This window comes from Corvus hawaiiensis, chromosome 1, assembly GCF_020740725.1.
Source record: "Corvus hawaiiensis isolate bCorHaw1 chromosome 1, bCorHaw1.pri.cur, whole genome shotgun sequence".
Classification (NCBI taxonomy): Eukaryota; Metazoa; Chordata; class Aves; order Passeriformes; family Corvidae; genus Corvus; species Corvus hawaiiensis.
The window spans coordinates 21427124-21450077 of NC_063213.1; the positions used below are offsets into that span (position 1 = coordinate 21427124).

At 41.5% G+C, this 22954-nt stretch overlaps 1 protein-coding gene across 4 annotated transcripts in view; it reads left to right on the forward strand.

Moving 5' to 3' along the window:
* Nucleotides 1-22954, forward strand: part of KCNG2 (potassium voltage-gated channel modifier subfamily G member 2) — a 55363-nt gene that overhangs the window by 9898 nt on the left and 22511 nt on the right. For all 4 annotated transcript variants that reach the window (XM_048295769.1, XM_048295759.1, XM_048295755.1 and 1 more), the window contains exon 2: nucleotides 21561-22384. In XM_048295769.1, the coding sequence (XP_048151726.1) occupies nucleotides 21629-22384 (756 nt within the window). In that variant the 5' untranslated portion in view covers nucleotides 21561-21628. The remainder of the gene's footprint in view (nucleotides 1-21560; nucleotides 22385-22954) is intronic.

Genomic DNA, 22954 nt, shown 5'->3' on the forward strand with positions numbered 1-22954 from the left:
CAATTCTAAATACTGGATATCTTTTTTTTTTAAGATTATCTAGAATTTATTCCTCAAATGAAGGGATTCACCTTTAGCTTAAGTGAGAGAAGACTGGTGTATGATCCAAACCTCATACTTTGATACTTTTTAATAAACTGGATTTACTGAGTTTCTTATAAAAAAGTGTTATAAGGGGGGCACATTGCTCTATGCCTGTGTCAGCATGAAAAACCAAAGTCAGACGACAATTTGTCATGTGTAGTGGCAGCCACCTGATTATTTTCTGAGACCTCTGGAGTCAGCATTTCTCTGGGCTCTTCTTGCTTTCTTCTTGGTCAAGAAGATTTTTCAAGCACGTTCAAACTATCAAAGTTTAGTGACATGATTCCTTCCCCACATTTTTGCTTCCTTGGCATCCTTTACACCACTCTTGGCATTGGCAAAAGTGGACCATTACTAACAAGAAAAAGTAACTGTACCACAGAAAGATCCTACTCTACAATTTTTAAGTTATTCTCTGCATCAATGGAGATTTCAGGGGAAAATCGTGAAGCACAAAACACAGCTGAAGTTAAATTAGATAGCATAAGAAAGATATAAAAGAAATCAGACCCTTTGTCTTCAGAATGTAAATGAAAATGCAGTGTTGGGGTCTAGGGGCAAACTGCTCCCAAAATCAGGATACATCATGAATGTGCAGTATGAGGTTCTTTGAACCATTCAATGAAGTCTTCTGTTAACTACTGATTTTGTCATCCTATTTCCACCTATGAAAGCTAGTAGGCATGGTCCAACTTAGAGCCATCCTTTGCTGGAATTTCATCTGGCCATTCGATGTATTCAGATAGTCATAATATAGTGATCCACTTTCACTTAAAATAAGTTACCGTAAAATTACCACAGACTGGTGCTTTGACTTAAAATAGTGCTAGGTCAAAGTAGAACAACAGTGTTCAGGCTGTTTATCTGTACAGTTTGCATTATTTTCTGTCTTCTGTTGTCACAAGCTAGAGGTTTTTTCTGTTAATTTTGTGCATTCACCTACCCATTCACAGGGATAACAGGTGTCACCTGAAGTGGCTTCAGAGTCACCAGCTGCATATTCATAGGACTGTCCTTACCAGCTAGGTGTGGGTCCTTACCAGCTAGGATCAACAATGCCTGACTTCAGGTTCCTGGATGAACTCCTCAGCCCCATGTAGGGGCTGGATGAAAGGCAAAGGCAAGAGGGTGTTGGGGAAGATGAAACAGGAAAGCCTTATAAATATGATTGCCTGACAAAAGATTTTGGGAATATGAAAACTACAGGCAACATCGAAATGAAAGCCACTTTTGAAATACCAAGTCTTAGTTACTGAACAACTGGAAAACAATGGTATGGCCGACTGAAGGTAATCCCCTCTTGATGGGACAATACCCTCTGCTTGCAAACAGGTCCAAGGGTCAGAGCAGACCCTACTAGCTCAGCAGAAGGGGTCCAAAGAGTAGTTTTTAGAAGTTAAGATGTAACACTCTATGGTAATATAAGAACTCTTATAGGCTGTATGTAAATGCTATAGGATTTGTATCTTGTATTAGATTGGTTAGTGACAATTAGAATATTCAGTACAGAAGATGATTTATTGTATTGTAACCAGGACTTCAGACATTCCTTTCCTTTCCTTACTTCCATTCCACTCCACTCTTGCTCTTACACTCTCTCTCTCTCTCTCACCCGTTTACTCTCTTGCTCTCTTGGGCCTGCTCCGAGCTGAGTCTGGCAGCTCTGAGCAGTGCCCCAATACCCACGCCCTTTACAATAAACCGCATGTCCCAAGATCTGCCTATAGAGATCTCTCGTCACCATCCGTCTCCGTCCCGCCTGTAACCTACAGAGGGAACATGACATTGTGCCCTACATTGGTGGTGGCACAGAGCTTGCATCTCATACAGTGATAGTGAGGATGGAAGATAATGAACACATGTGATAAGGAAAAGAGTGTTCCTCTGCCTTTTCCGTAATTTCATCCGAGCCAACTGGTAAGTGTTGGAATGCCGGGAAACAACATGTGGGTTTCCGGGGATCCAGTAATGGATTTTAAAACATTTTTATGTTGCTTATTTGCCCATGTTACATTTTTGCTACACCAGTGGGGTCCCAACAGCAAAGCAATAAGTATATTAGTACAGTTATGGCTAGGGCTTTGTAATTATGTAAAGGCAGTCTCATTTATCAGGTTCTATTTCCCACTCACATTCCATCCTTTGGTTTTTATTATTTTCTTGAGTGGAGTGGCAGGCATGAGTGTGAGAGGCACGGCCTTTGTAGCTTTGCAGAGGCAAAACCTGTGGAAAGTGATGCCAAAGTCCCTTTGGAGAGGAGGACAATGCAGGCAGCTGGAGGGTTGATGTTGAGTGCCTGCTGTGAGCTGACATGAAGGATGTGGCCAGAGAGAAGGCTTAGGTGAGGCTGCAAGAGGGAGGTCTTGGCTGGTGCTTTGTTTCAAAGCTTTTTGAGCCTGGAAAGGGCTGGGAAGCTAATGGTTGTATACATGCATGGCTGGAGAAGATAACGACCAGGCTGTACGAGCTTCATTATTGCACTAGGCAGTCCTAACTCCTGATGGGCACTGGTGTCACAGAACTCTTCAAGGAGTCTATAAGGAATACAGAAGGTACTGCTCAGCCCCAACGACATGTACTGAAGCTTGTTGTTCTTTTTAACATGTTACAGGGATAGATTTAGGCTGGGCCTAGCAAAGCTCTTCTCCCATTGCCTATCTCTCTGCTGCCTTGATGCAGTGCAAGGGAATCAGAGCAACACTGTGGCTTCCCTCCATCTCCTCAACCCTGTGTCCTCCTCACAAGAAACCAGAGACCAAAAGAGAGTCACATGCAGAGCGAAAATCTGTCACCTCCTTCCACCAATCACTTCGTGTCTGTGACTCCTCCTGCCACAGGCCCTCAAAGGGTCATGTGTCCCTGTCACATCACGTGGTGACATGTGTGTGGAAAAGAAGCATCTGCTCCTTTGAAGGGTGCCTAAGGCACCAAAAACATATTTCAGTGCCGTGGGGTGGGATGAGAAGACATTAGCCTGCAACTAAGTGAAGTGCACACCATTTTGGGGAAGGCTGAGCCAGTGGACTGAAGTACACAGAGCTGGTTTCCTCCAGAGAGGATGCAAGTGAAGGAGTAGCAGCATATGGCAGTTCAGCTCTGAAAAGGCGCTGTGGAAAATGGCACCTCCTTATTTAGCAGATCAGCTTCCTCTGTGGGTGCCCTGACTGGATTTTGTGGAAGACCTAATTCTTTCCTTGATAACTGAATGGATTTGGTCTGGAAATAGAGAATCTCACGGTGCCTCTAACTGAAGATTTTTTCTGAAGTGGAAAGGCACTATCAACTTCAAGGCAAATAACATATGTTTGAGGAGAATTTTAGGAGGGAGCATATCAAGATTTTAGGCCAAACCCTGAGAAAACATTTGGAAAGCATTTCAGAAGTAAATGCAAAAGATAGAATCCGGGGGGGGGGAGGGAATGTCCGTTTACTTTCATCTGCTCTTTAGCTGGACAAAATCAAAGGAAAATCTTTGCTTAATCATGGATGCATCTTGGAAACACCTCCAGGCTGATGCTTCAAATAACCTCCTTCCTCCTAGTCTGAATGTTCTGCAGGCTGGAACAGGAACCACAGGTTGGATGAGGCTGGGGCTTAGAAGAAAGAGAAATTGTGTTTGGTCTGGCAAGTTGCACATTTTATTGTCATTTGAAGCTACCTTAAGGTTTATCTCGTGCTCTGTGAGTTACCTAGAAGAAGTCATGGAACACTGCCAGGAGCTGGCAAGGAACTGATAGTAAGTCACTGACTTAACTAGAGTGATATAGTTGGAATTGACACAGAAGGCCAGATATGACAAAAACAGCTCAGTGTAACTGACAGATTTTGTTTTCCTATGCACTTTTATGGCCACATGCAGTTATTTTTCATGTTTGAAATCAATATAAGAAGTACTAATATTCAAAGCAAAAATTTGAGCAGGAGGCATGCCGAATATTAAATTTGACTTCACAGCATGTTGCTAGTCTAGTAAAAAATTGCTGGCCTCACCCTCCAGAAGAAAAAAAGGAAAACAAAGAGATGTTGAAATAATCTATATCCATTTGCCTTAGGCAAAGCAGTCAGGTAATGTAATTTCACTAAAAGTAGTTGAAGAAGTGATGAGGAGAAGAAATGTTCAGGAAATGGGAAGGAGTATATCTTTTTCTAGAGAAAGAATGCACTTTTGGTTTTAGGGTTTGTATAGTGCACCCAAGTTCTACTTATAGGCACTGAACGACAGCTGAAGTAAGACTGGTCAAGGCTAACTAGAGAGGTGTGCTCAAAATTTGTAGTTATCTCTTGTCAGGGTGAACCTTATGTCCTCTTGTACTGGTATTGATTTTCAGTAGACCAAATTTTGAAATGTTTCAGAACTGCCAAGGATAATGAAATGAGATAAATCTGTGGAGGGAAAAGAATTTGAGGGATCATAAAGAGTGCTGACAGTTAATTTAGTAAACTGAAAGCCTAAGGGGTACACGTGCTGCCTAGCAGTAGGAAAGAAGCCTAATTAAAAGAAAGGAAGTTTGATACCAGTCCTTGTCCTAGAAGGTAAACAATTATATGAGAAAGAGGGGCGTATGGAAGGTTAAATATAACTATTGCAGATAGTCACTGGAACTTTCAAGCAGTGAAATACTCAGAATTAAACAGAAAGAAAGGAGAGATTTAAGATAGCCTTTATTGGAAAATAAAATAACTCTTTGGAAAAAGTTTTAAGAATAATAGATACATGTCAGCAGAACAGGGTGACTCTGAAATAAATTATGAATGTACCAATTTTACAGATTTGCTTGTTCTGTTTGTGGAAGCACATTCTGCATTTTATAATAGCCTCTGACCAGATTTATTTTCAGTGGATCAAATGTGATTCTTTCATGCAGAAACTGAAAATGTATAAAGAGATAGTAATAATTTACACAGTTGCAACTTAGAATGTGTTTCTTAATAGGCAATATCCTCTAGATTAAACAGCCACATCTTCATTTGGCTTCTGGTTTGTTTGTTTACTGTCATTCAGGTATGAAAAATCTACATTTGACCGTGTACAGATGCATTTGAAAAGGCATTTGAATACCTGCACAGCTAATTAGCTGATACAGTTATGTGGACATGTTTTGTATGTACAAATAAGGAGGTGGTGAAAATGTAACCTTAAATATAATTTTTTTTTGCTACTGTTTTGATAATTTGAAGAGCTGTTAGTCACTGCTTATTGAAAGCATCAGGAAAGCTTCATTTGTTGCCCACATATTCCCTGTGTTGTAACAGTTGCTCACCATCCCTGTTGTGCTGGCACACGCAGCAGTGAGTGAGGATGGAGAGCAGATGACATCAGTGCACAGACCTAGACATGAAAAGGCAGGGTCAATCTCAGCTTCTCAGCCAAGCACCAAAGAAAGTTTGCCAGATAGGAAGGCAGTTAAAGTATTGTTTCAAAAATCAATTTCGAGGCCTGTGGGGATACGATCACAATAGCTTTGAAAGTAGGATTTAGGTAAATAAATTACTAACTATTGTTTCCAAAATGCATCTTGACTAATCCTTATTCAGTCACCTTTTGACTTTACTGCTTAGATTTGATGGCTAAAAGTAATTAGGCTGAAGGTTTGCAGTAGATAACAATTGCAGGTCAATTCTTTTGAACATATGACAATGATAGCTGATTTATATAAGCTTTTTCACATAATATAATTATGCAGATGTCTGCAGAAGGAAAAATGGACCTGGTAATGAGGAGCTGGAACTGATGCGTGGTGGGTCGATACTGCAAGACATTTATTTGGGATGAAAGAGTCCTTAATAAGAGGAAAAGTATGTTGCTCTAGCAAAGAATAGCTTGGAGAGAGAGTAAAGAAACTACCCAGAAGGCAAAGAGATCTGCCAGATTATGGGAAGTAGGAAAAAATACCACAAGTGACTCCTTCACCATTTCAGTATTAGGAAAGCAGCAGAAACTAGGCTAATGGATAAAGGTGTTTTATTCCTGCTTTAGAAAAAAGTGGATTTGATTTGAGGGGATCACTCATTAGAAAGTGGCATGGACATAAGAGCAGATGTCCGTAAGGGAGGTGCTCAGCAACAACTACAACACTTTCAGGAGAATTTGGAATGAATATGTCTGTAACTTGCATAAAATTCCTCCCCACTCTCCGTCTGGAGTGGCTTGACTGGGGTTGTGGAGTTTTCACTGCTCCTGTCTTTCTGGGTTGGAAATAAAGGTGTTAAGGAGTGTGAAATGGGGTGGAAATGAGGCAACATGCTGTCTATTCTCTCACCTTGTCCCCATCTTGTCCCTATAATCTGAGACTCAGTGCTCAGGAGGGCTCCTTTGTAGTGGTTTCTATATTGCTTCCTCTTCTGCCTGTCATTTGGTGGAACCACACAGAATCCAGTAGGTCTTGCTGAAGCTGAGGAAGCATTGGTTTTCCGTGTGCAAAATCACCACAGTCTGAAAATCGTAACAGGTTTGCATGCAAAAAGATGTTCTACATCTTTCTGTATCAAGAATTAAAACGCCTTCTTAATTTAGGTGCATGTAGTCTGTCCATACTGCAAGACTTCATCTACAGTTTGTAGCTGTGTATTTATAACTCTTTATGACAGTCTGACAAACACACAATATCCAGGCATTCTGACACAGCTACCAGTGAATGTTCGCATGATGCCTGTACATGCATTATGAAAAGTAGCTTGCTTTACCCTCACGGACTGGCGAATTAAGTGGCCCTGATTTTTCTGTCACTGTAACAAATTGCCAGTTGTGTCAAGTCAGTGGGAATACAGACTATGCTTAAAACAGAGGCAGAAGGCCAAAAGCATGAGATTCTAGCACATGAAAAGGATATCTAGGTGGTTAGGTTTAAATTATTTTTCATAGCCAGGCTTTGGTTTTGTATAAATACAATGAGTAGTAGAATTTCTAGGGTTTGGAGGAAACTGGGACTTTTTTACTGTGGTTTATAGAGAAAACATTTTAGTTTAAAATCCTTCTACTTCACCAGTCCAGGGTCAGGAAGGCTATTTGCTAGTTTTAGAAAACAGCATTTATCCAGCAGCAGAAGAGGCAACACCAATTGACATTAACCCTTTCACTGGCTTCTCTTTTTCCATTTGGCTCTTGGGTGCGTGTATGTGCTTTGGAAGGGCGAGGACTGTCAGGTTCTCCATAATGACCTTGTGTGACCAAGGTATCTCCCCTCTGGAAAACAGGGAATAATGTGCTCTGTTTTTCAACTTGTACACATGCTCATACACACATTATAACTGTGCACAGGCTTATTTCCAGCTGGTCCCCATCACAAGTACTTTGTATGAGCAGACACATGATCAAGCTACAGACACTGGAAATCGGCATGCACGGGCTGGGTACGTGCAAAACCAGGATCTGCAGTGATCACATTTAACTTGAGAATTAAGGAGTTATGCTCTATAATGCAAATTGCTGAATGTGTTCAGCTTGGGTAAAACAGGAAGCATTTAGTAATAAATATAGCTGCCTAATGTGAATCTTATGGAAACTTCTTCCAGGATAGTGTTTAATTACAGAAATTTTCAGGTTTACATGCACCAAAGCATGGTAGATATCCACTATTTTTTTTTAATAGCACTTCTGCTGTTTCAGTAAGTATCTTATCTCCATGGAGAGATCAGTTGATCTGCAGCACTGACTTTTGATGCAAGAGTGCCATACTTTAAAAAATTATGAATATGGAGGATCTTTTGTTGCTGCTAAGAGATTAAAAATAAATCCCCAAAGGCTTTGTGTGCAAAGATTCTCAAAGGACCTGTTTATCTATGGTAGTTCTGGTTGCCCAAAGATGGCTCTTTTAGGTGTACTAGCACATCATGCTTGGCATCCAGCTGGTGCTGTTGTGTCACATCTGTCCTCAGATATCCCAAGGTGTCTGAAATTGCACTGCGTGCCTCTGTGCAGGCACGAGATTCAAGCTTCTGTTTCTACTGGAAGCCAGTGAGAGCTGATGACTGATTGGACCCTCCTTGGTGCTTCCTGGCCTTGTGCTCCCGAGGGCTGGTTTTGGAGACCCACATGCATTTTGTGTTGCAGATCTCATGTCTGTCATTTCCCTGCCTGTTGAGGGGAATATATGGGTGTCTACACAGATATGCATATACATGGGGGAAAATACAACATTTTCCAGGGGAGTGTTTATATATGTTTAAGCAGAGGCTTAGTACCAGTTATGCATTTACTTGGTAATGGTTTTCTTAGGTGACGTAGCAGACTGGGATCCTGATTCCGAGAGAGGAAGACAGCTTCTTACAAGCTGCTTGGCACTTGCTAACTTACATGAAAAGTGCAGGGATTCGGCATATGTTTGAATTAGGCTCTAAAATAATGAAGTATCTGCTTTATACCATATTGATCTCTATCCTTTTATCCTTTTTCTCTTCCTTCACACTGTAAATTACATGTTTCTTTTTGATTTGGTAGTTGTAAGCATAAAACCACCAAATGATTTTAGTTTATTATCATATTTTATCTCCAAACAGTACAATTTGCATTTCTTAGCTGACCACAAGAGGTTTAGCTAAGTGCTTTCCTCTCTCCCACTCTCTTTCTGTAAACCCATCTGTGTTTGCTCATGTCTCATATTTATTTCACACTTTGTTTCCCTTCCAGATCATGAAGCTATCCTTTACAGCCACAAAAACATCTCTATAATGGTGACAGAGGCACAGAAATTCATCTTATGATCTGGGTTTACTGTATAACGTTGGTAGGATCTTTCCAGTTCTGTCCAGCAAGCCTTCCCGGGGCACCCTCCACTCCAGCCCCTCAAAAGCCTGAGGATGGACCTCTCTAGAACCCAATTCCATAGCCCGTTCAATTCCTGTTGATTCAGTTGAAGCTAGGCCTTGTGGAGTATGATGATACACTTCAGGACAGGGTTTCTGAGACAAAATGGGGCTTCAAGTTCCTGTCAGGATATAGAAGTATTCACCAGCCAAATAAAATTTTACTGTTGGGAAGGGGACTGATTGAACTGGAGAGCAGCTGACTAATCAGAGTTTAAGCTAAATGATTCTATATCAGTGAGCTACTGAGACTGAATGCTTTAAATAAAATAAGGTCATTTCAAGTGTAAAATAAATAATACAAAAAGAATTATGCAGTACAAATCAGATTACATACATTCCTTTCAAGCATCTTCATTAAGTAGCTGTTAGCTACTTATTTGCTGATCTTTATTCAAATTTTTAGATGCTGGTATCTGTGCTTACTTTTTACTTGATGAGCAAACAAATTGGATATGAATTCATATTTTATGAGATGTCTTTTAATTAAAAAATTTCAGGAGGAGAGAGAATGAAAGTTACTTTGTTGCCTATTTCTTCGATATATCTTTTGTGTTAACAGTAAACGTTGGTTGTTAGCAAAAAAACCAATAATAGAGTAATGAAGGTTTGTTTGGAACAAATGCCCTAGGATAAGTAAAACTGAGATAGATAAATCTGGGGTGTTCTGGTGTATTGCATGATACAAATATACAGAGCTGCTGAGCACATAAGCCTTGTGCCAGGGAATCACTTCAATGCACTGCTGTCACTGTGGAGGGAGACGAAAGGGTTTTTATAGAGACCACGCTCCAGATTCTTCAATGTAGTAGATAAACCTTACATTTACCAAAGTACAGGCTTGGAATAGAGCTGGAGCCCAGCTTTTTGTCAGTACCTGTGGAACTTCTCCATTCTGTGGTCTTTCTCGTTTAGCTGAACATCCAGCCTTTTTTCCCTAACTATGCCACTACTGCAGTGCCCTAGCAAACACCACCTGATGAGTTAGACCAGCTTATTCATCTGTAGAGCACCTTCCAGGGAGCCTCCTTTGGCAGTCAGGGAGCATAGTTGGAAAGAAAAAGAGGTGCAAAATTATTCCTACGCTTGCCAGTCTCCAACTTCTTTGAGAGCATGTCAGATCTTCTGGCAACACAAGAAAGCAAGAGCAGCTTTCCATTGCTCAAAGTGAAATAGTCATGGATATCCTCTTAGCTGCACAATGAACTGGCCAGTCAGGTAAAGGTGGAAGGAAGAAGCAACTTCCTCGATCCTGCTAGCCGTTCACCATCTTGGTCACCTTCCTGTTTTCCATTGGTAATGGAATTGCCAGGGCCTGTTGCCCTTTGTAGGCCTAGCTCTGAGCAAAGCCATCAGGGCAAGCACTCGGAGTGACAGTTCCGCACAAATCTCTGGTGTAACCCAGAGTGGGGTAACTGGTCTGCGTGGTTATACTGATTTTGCTGATGTTTGTGAAAGCCTATTTGTGTGTCCGCATAGCACCCCACAAATTAGCTTCTCTCACAGAGCGCTGCAGTAGGAACCTGCAGGGGGAAGTTAAAACCAATGAGGCGACCATGAGTGAGGCCTGGAGTGAAGTGTTAAACGCCTCCTGAACAAAGCCCTTGGGTTAATTGCCGCCTAACTGAGTTTTTAATGTGAGCACTGCAGACTGTGCAGCTCATGGAGCCTTCCTCATGGAAGGGGAAGGCCAGCTGGCAATGAACTAAAGTAACTTGGAAATTCCTCATCATCTTTGTGATGGTAATAAGATCTAAAGCATGACAACACAGGGGAGGAAACCAGCAGCTTTGGAGTGTGCCAGAGATACTGGGATCTGGCAGTGTTTGTTGTTTGTCTCACTTGCAGAATAATGTATGCCTTATGAGTAATAACATGTCCTTTTGCTGCATGAAAATAACTGCTCAGAAACAAAATCCTGTCAGTGGTGGTGATGCTGTAAAATGAATTCCATAGTGGTATTTTATCCCAATGTTTCTGTGTATTTGGTGGTGTTGCAAGTAGAATGGTGGTGAGCAATCTGGCAGAAGCTGAAGGAACTCTGAACAGAAGAGAGCTTTCTCTTAGATAGCTAGCCCAACTGCAAAAACAGTTAGTGAATAAATAGCCACCCTGAGCATCCTTTAAAGGTCTGGATTGTTGTCATAGTGATGATGTTATTGTCCGCTTTCACTGCCCCAAGAGCTCACCTTATTCAGCAGTACATATAAACCTATTGGGTCAAAAACCTCCAGACTGGGGGGGTTGGTCTTAGAATTGAGCTTCTCACACTTCTGTCAGTATAGCAGTTCTCTGGAAATATTACATCAGAGTGTGGCTTCATGATATCTGATCTACCAGGGTTCTCCAGCAAGATATCAGTGAAATGTTTTTATCTATTGCATACATGAATAATTAGCCTGTCAGCCTCCCTCTTGTATCTGTTCCAGTGTTTTTGAAAGGAGAGGTGATTTATGAAGGGTTCAATATGATTGTTGAAGATATTGCTCATAACTGAATCAGTCATATTTTATACCTGATTTTAAAGCCATCATCTTCACAGTGGAATCCATTCCTTCTCACTGCATTGCGTAGATAAGTCCATTGAAATTTTATAGAGAATAAGGGCTTAAAAATGCTAACATGCTCACTCTGTCAGCTGATTGAAATAATTGCATTAGAGAAAGCGCAAAGTTTTCTAATAATTTTGATTCATTATGAAACATTAAAACTGATAACATTATCAGATGATCCTGTAAGTGAGTGAGTGTGTTTAGTGAAGTTAAGTGTTTCTCTACTGAATACAGCAATGGCAATTTAGTGGAGGGGGAAGTGGGTTGCTGGTGAGAGAAATTACAGAGATGCTTTAGACTATTTCAGGTCATTTTTGTCCTCTTCAGTAACAGGGTTAGAATGTGGAAATGCATAAACCTGAACTTCAAAAGGCCTCTATCTGTTTGAGGGGAAGAAATATAAACTGTCTCCCACCTTTCCAGGAACCAAAAGAATCAGTGCTTCTACACAGTTGCTGTGGCTTTGTCCTGTCAGTTTTTGTTGGGAAACTTGATGTTGCTACCACATTTGTTTAGGAGGAATTCAGGACAGAAATGTAATGAAATTGATATTTCAAAACAGAATTTTGTGTTAAATTGATATAAATACATGAGAAGTTTTTTGTTAGTCATAGTATTAATTTTTTCTATTTAATTTAGCACAAATTTTAATTTTTAATTTACTTCAAGCTGCTGCAGTATTTTGAGTTCACCGGAACTGAAAGCTGCAAAATGTAGATGTTCCTGGGTACAGACTGTTGCAGAATAGAAGTGAAGGGCTCTGGGAGCTTCCCGCTCCAGGCAGTGATGGTTGTTCCTTGTGGAAATGCAAGTTGTGTACTGGGCAAGATCTGGAATACCTTATTTAAAAACATGTCTGGAGGACAGGATTCCTGAATTCTGTCCACAGCAGGTAGGGCAAGTAAGGCTTGCTACACTAAGCAGCAGTTATTAGCACTGTGTCAGTGTTCCCAGTGCTCAGTGTGGGCATCATGCCATAGAGTTAAGAACCCCCCTCTGTTTAGGAGTCACCTCCTCCAAGGGGTCTGGAACCACAGCCGTATTAATCTTGTGCAAAACGTGTGTGTCACTGTGAGTGTGGATAGGAATATTGGGACAAACAAGGCAGAAGAAGCTCTGGGAACACCAGATGTGCACAAAGAGAGTAATGAGCTAAAGTAGACAGACTTTAGACCAGGAGCTATCCTTTAACCAGAGTCTGAGACAATCCTATTGCACGTGGAGTTTTGTTTGATCCAGTTCCTCTTAACTCCAACCATGGATTAAATATATAATCTTAATGAGTCTAAATTTAAAAGGTATTCTATGAAATGATGTTAATAATTAACTAAAATCATGTTAAATTCAGAGGCAGAATTGTGTTTAAGTAGAGATGGGAATACTTTGAGGTCAATGCACAATTCACTTATGAAACACATGAGAACAAGAACATCATCTGCAAAAAAACAATGAAAACACATAAAATCCAGTGTTTGCTAATTCAAGCTAACAAGAGAAGCAAGATGCATCTGTATACAATTTATCCTTTCTGCAAAGGATTTCATGTGGAAATTAAAAAGGCTAGATCTGCATCTAAAATCTGTGAGCAGTTAATAAGAGCATTTATTCATAGAATCATTTAGGTTGGAAAAGACCCTTAGGATCACTGAGTCCAACTGTTAACCCAGCACTGCCAAGTTCACCACTACACCATGTCCCTAGGTGCCGTGTCTTCAAGGTCTCCAGGGATCTTGATTCAACCATTTCCCTCAGCAGCCTGTTCCAATGCTTGATAAGTCTTCCACTGAAGACATTTTTCCAAATACTCAATCTAAACTTCTCCTGGTGCAATTTGAGGTTATTTCCTCTCATCCTTTCCCATTCAGTCCTATGTATCTAACAACCATTCATACAAACCTATGAATGGCCCTGAAAGAGACACAAGGACAGGTACAGTTATTAGGAAAAGTGCCCCAGCAAATCTTATGAACTTCTGAATGTGAAACTGGGCCAAGAGTGGCATCACACAGTCAAACCTTCTTATTTCTAGTCAGAAATCTAGTTGCTATACTCTGTACTAAATCAAGCATATTAATCATGTGGGTGGGAAGCTGCTAAGTATAGAATTGCAAAAACCAGTAGAATGGATCAGAGAGAAAAGATCGCTGTTAGGAGAGGACCAGAGCTCATGTCAAAATCTGCTTTTTCCTCCACAGTGATCTGCAGACTGACTGGAACACTTGACTGATAATTCTGTGATTTTCAAAGACACCAAAACTTGTTTGGTTTTTCATGCTTCCAGAATTTTGGCAACAGAAATGAGACAATCTGTTTAATTTCCTGGGTGAGAGGGATAAACAATGGTGTTTTAAAATACTACATAGTCTGTCACTTTTGCATTTGATAGTGCCATTCACATTGTATCTTAGGCCAGCTGTGGGTGTGTAATCATGACTGGAGCAGATACTTTAAAAACTGGATTTTGATGATTTTTATTCTGAAATACACCAATCTAAGAACAGGGAAAGAAATACTTCAGATTGGCAACTAACTCATAGTACCTTATCTGACTGGCTGATTAAACAGAATACTAACAGGATTAATCAGTAAGGCTCCTAAAATAAACTTGTGTGTGATTCATGGAAGAATAAAAACTTCACCATCTAGTGGCTGCCAGTAAGGGTCAAGGGTACCCTGTTCACAGGGCTCAATCACTGACCAAGCAAGTGCAGACAGAACACATTTTAATTTTAGGCTCTTGACACCGTATACTTAATCCAAGGTTGCAGTTAACAGGAACTGGATCAAACAAATCTCCATGTCCAGTCTAAGCTTCCCAGAGTCTGGGAGGTACAGCTCAGCTCTGAAGTCTCTTCCCTTTAGCACATCACCCACTTGGTACGTATCTGCAGTCTGTTCAGTTGTTCAGGAAATATGAACTGAGGATGAAAGCACATTTCACAAATCTGTTTTTCTTGTAACCAACCAAGGGTTAATTCTCCTAAACAAATAAAGCATGGTTTGAACATGATGCTTTGTTTTAAGTAAAATACTATAAGTATTCTGTAGGGAAAAACTTTTCTGCCTAATCCTTGCAGTCTCTGCTTGTTTTTTATTGGTAGCTCTGTTTAAGTGAAATACATGTTTTAGGACCTTTGTGAAATTTTGAAGCTTGCTAGCCTGAACAGAATTCTGTAATTCTGGGTAGAATGCAAAAACAAGTGGTGCTTCCTCTGCCTGTATTTTACCTAGCATGTCTGCCTTTGTCTGCTGTGCCACTGAAATGTGCAAATAGCTTTATAGAAATAATGGTTCAATTCTATTTAGGGTACAAAGATAAATGGACACTGAAAGCTTGTGGAAGTGCAGAATAAGATTGGGTTTAGCTATGAAGATACAGGTAAGGATCCCATACCTTCACGTAGGTAGTTGAACCAAATCTCCGATTTCTTAAAGATGTCACAATGTCCATACTTTCACTATAGAACTCTGGCAAGTGCAGTGACACAAGGTAACTCATAATCTGTCTAATGGAGACGCATGTCAGAATAATTAATGTTGAGTCAAGTTAATTTTTTCATTTAACAAATTGAATTGTTTCAGCTAATTATGTAGTGTGGCATAAATGTGATGAGGGATATTCAGAGAAGAAAATTATTACTTTTTTCCTCCACTGAATTAATGAAAATATTAAGGAAAATGTATGCTCAGAGAATGCAACAATGTCCAGCTTCACATGCTGAATTTTGCAGCCTTCATTGCAGCATGAGTCTCCTGGGCCTCTTGGACTGCCTAATTCAGCGTCCTCCTTAAGACCCATAAAATGCTCTCTGGAGAAGACTATCTTGGCTATTGTGCTCCATATCTATACAAGAAACCTGTTAGATGGGGACATCTCAGCTAGATGTGTAAGGTGGTGTCACTGCTTCCTGTTACTCTGATGAAGAAACAGACAAAATGAAGAGCTGTTCAAAATTCTAGTACCTTTTCAACTTCTTTGGCTATAGCCTTCCCTAAGCAGGGGCTTAGGAGGTGAGGGGTACCAAAGTTTACTGATAATAAATACTGAAATATGTAAAATTCGACTGTGTCCAAGTTGTAGTTCCCCTGAAAGGAGGGTGTAGTGAAGTGCAGTTCAGTCTCTTCTTCCAAGTACCAAGAGACAGGACAGGAGGAAACAGCCTGAAGTTGTGCCGGGGGGGTTTAGATTGGATTTTAGGAAGCATTTGTTCACTGATAAGGTGGTCAGGCATTGGAATAGGCTGCCCAAGGAAGTGTACAAGTCACCATTCCTGGAGGTATTTAAAAGACTGTAGATGTGGTGCTTTGGGACATGGTTTAGTGGTGGACTTGGCAGTGTCAGGGTAACGGCTGGACTCAGTGATCCCCTAAGGGTCTTTTCCAACATAAATGATTCTACGATTCTGTGATAATGAGTATGTAGGGAGCCATAATCATGTTCAGTGTGGACAAACTCAGAAGCTAATTCCCCAAATCCCATGGAGTCTGCCTTCTAGGCTAAGCTGCATCTGTTTTACCGCATCCTCCCAGTCTCCTTTTCAGTTTTGTTTTGTTGGGGTTTGTTTTGTTTTGTTTTCAAATGTGTGTATTTCTCGCACCCCATCTGTTTTGCATTTTGTAAGCCTCATGGGCAGGTGCTCTCCTCTCCATGTTTCCACAGTGACTGGCAGGGATTCATTATTGGGAGTCCAAGTTCTACTGGACTGTAATAAGTACAAGAGTAAACTGAATTTCCTAATCCTCTTGGTCCACAGTGTTAGCTGTAGTATCACCAAATGTGTGCATGTGTAAGGTTTAGTACTAAAGTGATTGTGTGTGCTGTGATTTATAAATCACGTCACAGTAAGAAGTGGGAACTGCTTTGATTCCAGGCAGCAGTGTCAGGTTTCAGCACATCTCTGACTAGAAAGGGCTGAGCACTGCAGAACAGATTCACTGACTCAACTCTCATTGCAATTGAGAGAAAACATCTTGTGGTCACCCTAATATATGTTTCATGCTGGTGGCTTTAAATTATGACACAATTACCTGTTCTCTGTCAAAATGTGTTTCATTTCACAAAGGAAATCTTAAAACATTAATTACTAAAAGGTCTCATGGCTTCCTCTTGCTACTGTAGCATAAATGTAAACCTTCAATACTTTGTAATTTACATGGAATTAATTTAATTAATTAATTTAATTAATTCATTCATTTACAGCAGCGTTAAAAAGAGACTGTTCCCGAAATCACGGAATAGTTGAAGTAGAAAGAGACCTCCAGAGTTCATCTGATTTATCTCCCACTGCTCCAAGTGGCATCAGCTAGAACAGGTTACTTGGGACTGTGTCCAGATGGGTTTTGAATATCCCCAAAGATAGACTCCACCACCTCTTTTAGCATTGTGTCAGTGTTTGACCACCCTCAGAGTAAGAGTTTTCTTCTGTGCAACTGCACAAAGAATTCTCCCTGTTCTCCCCCCGGCTGCCTGCTTTAGCGTGTGCCCTTCAGAGCCACCTGGTCAGGCTGGTTTCTCAGAAGAGGTGTGAGCGCTCTGCCCATGGCACTTTCCTGTACCCTCATTTATGTGCACACGATTTCTGTGGCCACCCTTCCTCAGGAGGTCTCTCCTGGCCAAGGCACCCAGCAGTCTCTGCTCCACCACTACCTCCCTTTCATCACTGTTTTCAAGCTCTCCTCACCAGGCTAGTCAGCCTGTTGGTAGAGATGATTTTGCTTCATTTTTCATTCTTACCCAAGGCAACTTGAGACCAGGGGGGCCACGTGCAAAATCAGATATGACTTAGATGCAGCAATACTGACAGAATGGGATAATGAGAAATATTTGTGTGAAGAGCAGTTCTGGAAGCAGGCAAAGTGAAAAGGCAGTAAGCAGGGAAATAGCCCTCTCTCCACTGAGGAAATAATTCATCAAAAAGAAGACTATGAAGCAGTTGTGTGCTTCTGACATTTATTGAATCTTTAAAATCTTTGATGAGAAATACCTGTATTTTGAAGATCTCAGCTGTCTGCTATTGACAGCATGTGGCTGAACTTGTGTGTGTGCATGTGTGTAGATATATACATGTGCATACATAGGTGGCCAAAGAAAGTACTTCTTAGTGAATAAAAATTTTGACTATACTTAAGAAAAACCCAGAATCCACACTGTGTATGACCCACCCTGTATATGGTCCTCAAACTGAAATATTCATATAGCATTTCTCCCACAGCACTTCGAAATTATGGACAACAAATATAGAGTCAAATTCTCTCCTTCATCCCTGTGATGGGCAGCTCATTCCAGACTGTGTTTTAATAGTCTTTCATGTACCCATGTGTCAGATTAAATAGTAAAAATGCCAACTGGATGATAATGTAGTATCATTTCTGGAAGTATTGGCTTTTAATGTTAATCTTCAATGGGATGCTTTACTGCAGGCATGTGCATACATTAGATAACTCCGGCATGCAGAGAGTATTTTAAGACACACATAATTTTGAAATACCCTTTAATATTTAGTGAAAGTCATGATACATTCCATGCACATAAGATCAGAAGCAGACCTTCCAGGCTTGTTTTACTTCTCAGGATAGATGCCAAATTGGGAGCCCCCAGTATTTTGTTTTTCTGTAGGACAGTTAAAGTGGCACCACAAGCTGTTCCACTGACATCTGAGCCCGGTCTTGCGCAGCCAGCTCACAAGGTGGAAGTGCCGAGGAGAATAATAAATACAACTATCTTCACATGCTTATGTTTTCATCTGAGATTAAATATGAGATTTCCAAAACAAATGTTGCCAGCTGTTATGGATTCTGGGATGTTGAAGTGTGATGTCAGAAAATTCACTTTAGTTACTAAACTCCAGCATCTGGTGCTACCAGCAGTGTCCAAAATCAACCTGTTAAACCACAAGCAATATTATTTTCTACTTCTATAGCTACTTCTCTCTCACTTTCTATTTATCCACTGATGATTACAAAAAAAGGAAAAAAAAAAGGAAAATGAAAAGCTGCTTCCTTACATTTAAACAACAATATTTTATAGCCACAAAATAAAATATTAACCCTCTGTAATTCAGATATTTTGTAGCAAACAACATGCTAGATTTTCACATTGAGCTAGCTGCTGCTTTGAAGGAGGAAGAAGTGCATGTAAGATTAGATTCAAAACAGTTCTGTGAAATGTATCTGGCCCCTTTATGCAACAACCTGCTACACGGGGGAGAGGAGAAAAACAAATCCTGGCCTTGATGTCAAAACAATGTAAACTCCTTTTAGTATGTTGACTTCTGGAACAAGTGAGGCATGAAAACAAAAGCGCAGAGCCCTCAGTAGTGGCAGTGAATATTTTATCTTACCAAGAGAAAGCAACAAGAGACCAAATCCTTAAAGCATATGCTGTGCTGACAGTGCGCTCTCGCTGTGACAGTAATGGTATTTGCAATCCCAGCTGCACTCGAGCCTGTGCTGTAAAAGCACCCATTCCTCACAGTGCTTGTTGCCCTTTACTGGCCCTTAGCCACATGAAGGAGCTTTTCTCTGTTGCTCATGTTGCCCTGTAGAAACAAATGTTTAAACAATTATTTCTCTTCCCCAAAGTGAAATTGGAGAGATTTTGGCATCGTTAGCTCTTCTGAAATCTTCACAATGCTGAAAAGTATCTTTAGGTGACTGTAGCTTTTTGCATATAAACCAACCATTCTCTGGCATTTTACAAATATCTAATATAAGTGTTGTTCTGAAATTCAGGGACTGGATCCTCACAGAAATGTTGAAGCAAAAGTACCACTGTTACTGCAGTGTTGTTGTTTGAGAGTGGTTGGTGAGAGTGTTTAGAGGGTGATTCAAGGCTGTGACTAAAAGTATTTACCACTCTCTGTCAGAGATCATTTTAACCAAGTCTAATGAGCTAAGAGTTAGTGAGCTGATTAAAGATAAAGGAAGATGCTCCTCTGGGAATGTGTTTGAATGTGTCCTCTCCAGTTTTTCCTAGCACCCATTTGTTTGTTGTTCTCTCCTGGTTGAGGCATGAAATTCAGAGGGAATGGAGAATATTGCTTATAACTTATGGAGTTACTGCCTCATGATTACCATTCTGTCATCGAAAATGTCAGTTTATCCTTCACTAGTGTCTTGGTTTGAAAGACAGGTGTCTGCTAAGGAAGGCAGTAGCCTCCCTTGGAATGGCAGATGCAACCCCCTTCCCTCCGAGTTATTATAATTTTGAAATCAAGGGGCTTTTAGGCAAAGATGTGGGAAATAGGAATAACAGTTCTTTACTATTATATATAGAACCAGTCAAACAAACAACAATAATTATGGCAGTAACAGCAAACAATCACAAACCCAGTCCCAGCCTTCTCGGCTGTCAGGCCCTTTCCCCTCGGGTGCAGTTCCGCTCGCAGCCGGCAGGGGCGCTGGCGGCTCCCGGTGAGCAGGGCAGGTGCGATGGTTCCCCCGCGGCTGCAGGGGGCGCTCCGGAGCGAGCTCGGGGAGCACGCGGCACTGATGCCCTGGGATCCCGGGAAGGGATGGAACAAAGGCTTCACAAACCCCTGGGCAGCTGATCCCGATGTCCGGCCGGATCCTCAGGAACAGCAGGCTGGAACGGCAGGGACGAGCACAAATCCTGGGTGGCAGACGAGATGTATCCAAACTGCAGAGCTGCGGTGGGAACCCCCGGAGGTCTGGGCAGGCGGGGGGGAGCACGGCTACAACGTAGCGAAGGCTCGAAGCAACAGCAGGGGCAGGGCAGCCGCGGCCCGGCTCCCAGCAGGGCAGGGAAGGCGGGCTTGGGGTCCCAGGATTTCTCTGGCAGAAGGAAAAGCAGCCGAAGGAAGCAGCCGAAGGAAGCAGCCTCCCTCTCAGTCCAAACACCGGGGACTGTCTGTCCACACACCCAGGTGAAACAAGAGTAGCCAGATGCACCCCACCCACAGTGGGTAGGTCTTTGTTTTTCTTAAGTATCCAGCAGTTTGTCCCCTAGCAACATGTATGGGGAAAATTCCTTTAACAGAAAAAAAACCCAGGAGAGCTCCTAAAACCCCAACAAGTAGTCAGCTCTTTCTCAGTTTCTCCATCCTCTGCTTAAAATTGTTCCCCATCACTGCATCCATTCCCAGCTCAGGTCTTTGTGTGGAGACCCAGTCATCTTAGACTGACTTCTTGTTTCCTACTTCATATTTGAGCAATTTGGGAAGTTTTGGGTGATTACATGGTAGCATTTCAAGACATCCCAGTATTGCTTTGGAGAGACCGCTTTGAATCATGCATGCGATGAGCTTTAGAGATGGTAAGGTAGCAGTGTGGATTGTGGTGTGTTAAAGGAGGGATAAGCAGGAGGCACAAATTAAATCCTGGAATTATACATAATTCCGTCTAAATGTGACCAGTTGGGTTCTGCGCTATCCAGAAGTAGGAGCAGCAACCAGGTCACTTCCAGCTCGGCTTCATTCTGAGGTTGGTGTCCTGTTTCAGAGCTGCTGACAGGCTGCTTGGAACCCTGTCCACAACTGCAGCCAAGCCCACAGCAGAGTTTCTAGCAGTTCCAGGGTCCCAGGCAAGCTCTGGTTTCAGCTCAGACTCAGCATGCCCTCAGCTCCCACATATTCATTGCTATTGCTACCTAGGCTTAGTGAATTCAGGTTGGGAATTACCCACATTTCTGCAATCACATTTCTGACTGTACTGTAAGTGTCCATTTTATCCTCATCCTATAGGCTTTTTGTAATAGGAACATAATGTAGAGGGGCCAAAATAATCAAGAAAATATTCACTATTAAGTTTTTTTATTAAGTTGCTAAACCGTAAATTGCCATTTATCCAAGTGACTAGATTTCTCTTCTAGTATGCGTTGATGTCCAGGATATAGCTTGAACCTCTAGAAATTTCTGAAAATGGTAATACACTGGTTTTGTTTCCATTCAATCAGTTACTAAACCCTCCAGAAGTAACAGCATGGCTGCTGACCTGATTGTAGCATAAGTTCTTTCCCCAAGCAACTATCAAGCAAAGATAGTCCTAAAATAATGAGGCAAAAAGTAATGCCATAGAGAAGAGTTTCTTGGGAGTGAGAGGATAGGATTATTATCATTTAAGAGTGCCCTACTTTTCTTGTAACTTTAAAATTCCGTTTTACAGATAGACTTTATGGTCAAGCTCCAGATGCTTTTGTTTGAGTAGCCTCAACCTCCCTATGGACTCAACAGATGTACCACGAAATGGCATTGCTCACTGGGAATGCAGATCCTGAGTTCAGCTCCTGCTCCTTCAACAACTTGGAAAACCTGTGCGAAGTGCAAACCAAGAAAGGATTCTTCTACAAAAAGGCCAAACTTCTGCATCCTGGAGAAGACTTGTGCTGCCTGGCTCGCTTGGATGACCGGTCCAGGTTTGTGATCATCAATGTGGGTGGTATTAAGTACAAAGTTCCTTGGACCACCTTGGAGAACTGCCCCTTGACCAGGCTTGGGAAGCTAAAATCTTGCAACAATTATGATGAAATCATGGACATCTGCGATGATTATGACGTTAGCTGCAATGAGTTTTTTTTTGACCGTAATCCTAGTGCCTTCAGAACGATTATGACATTCCTGACAGCTGGGAAGCTGAGGCTTCTCAGGGAGATGTGTGCTCTTTCGTTCCAGGAGGAGCTTGTGTACTGGGGGATAGAAGAGGACCACCTGGAGTGGTGCTGCAAAAAGAGGTTGCGACAGAAAGAGGAAGAGGCAGCTGAGGCCAGGCTGTTTGAAAGGGAGATGGTATTTAACGAAGCTACGCAATGTGCCTTCCAGGACAACAGCCGACTGAGTTTGTGCATGCGGAAGCTCAGGGATATGGTGGAGAACCCCCACTCAGGGATCCCAGGAAAGATCTTTGCTTGTATTTCAGTCTCTTTTGTTGCCATCACTGCTGTCAGCCTCTGCATCAGCACCATGCCAGATGTCAGAGAAGAAGAAGATCGGGTAAGTGTAGCTTTTCTTGGGGTAAAGTGTGTTTTGTATTGTTGTCTCCTCAGGGAAGGTGACAGGCAAAATCACTCCAGCAGATATGCAGGTATTGTGTTCAGTATATATGATGTGGAGGACTGGCTGGGTAGAGCACATATTGTCACTTAAAACTGAGGGAAGATTGGGCCAAATTCTGCCCTGCCAGCCCAGCTTAGCCAGTTCACACCAGCAGATAGCCTTACCCAACAGAGTTGTTTTCTGACATGTCTAACCAGATGAGAAACTAGCTACTCTGGGGATAAAAACCAGCCTTTCTTGTGCCTTAATGTTTTGAGGTTAGGTTTAGAGCTAACAGATCAATTTTCCCTAAAGGTACTTCAACAATTTGAATGAATTCTCAGTGCACCAATGTAAAAACCACATCTAAAGTATTTTGATGCTATAGGGTGATGTAAAGGCCAGGGAAGCTGAGGCAGCAACTTAACAGCAGAAACAGAGCAATTGTCCCAATTTTCAGACCTGCTTAATATTCTCAAGCGTAAGCTGTGGATGATTCATGCCCTTGAAAATCAAGTATTACAGATA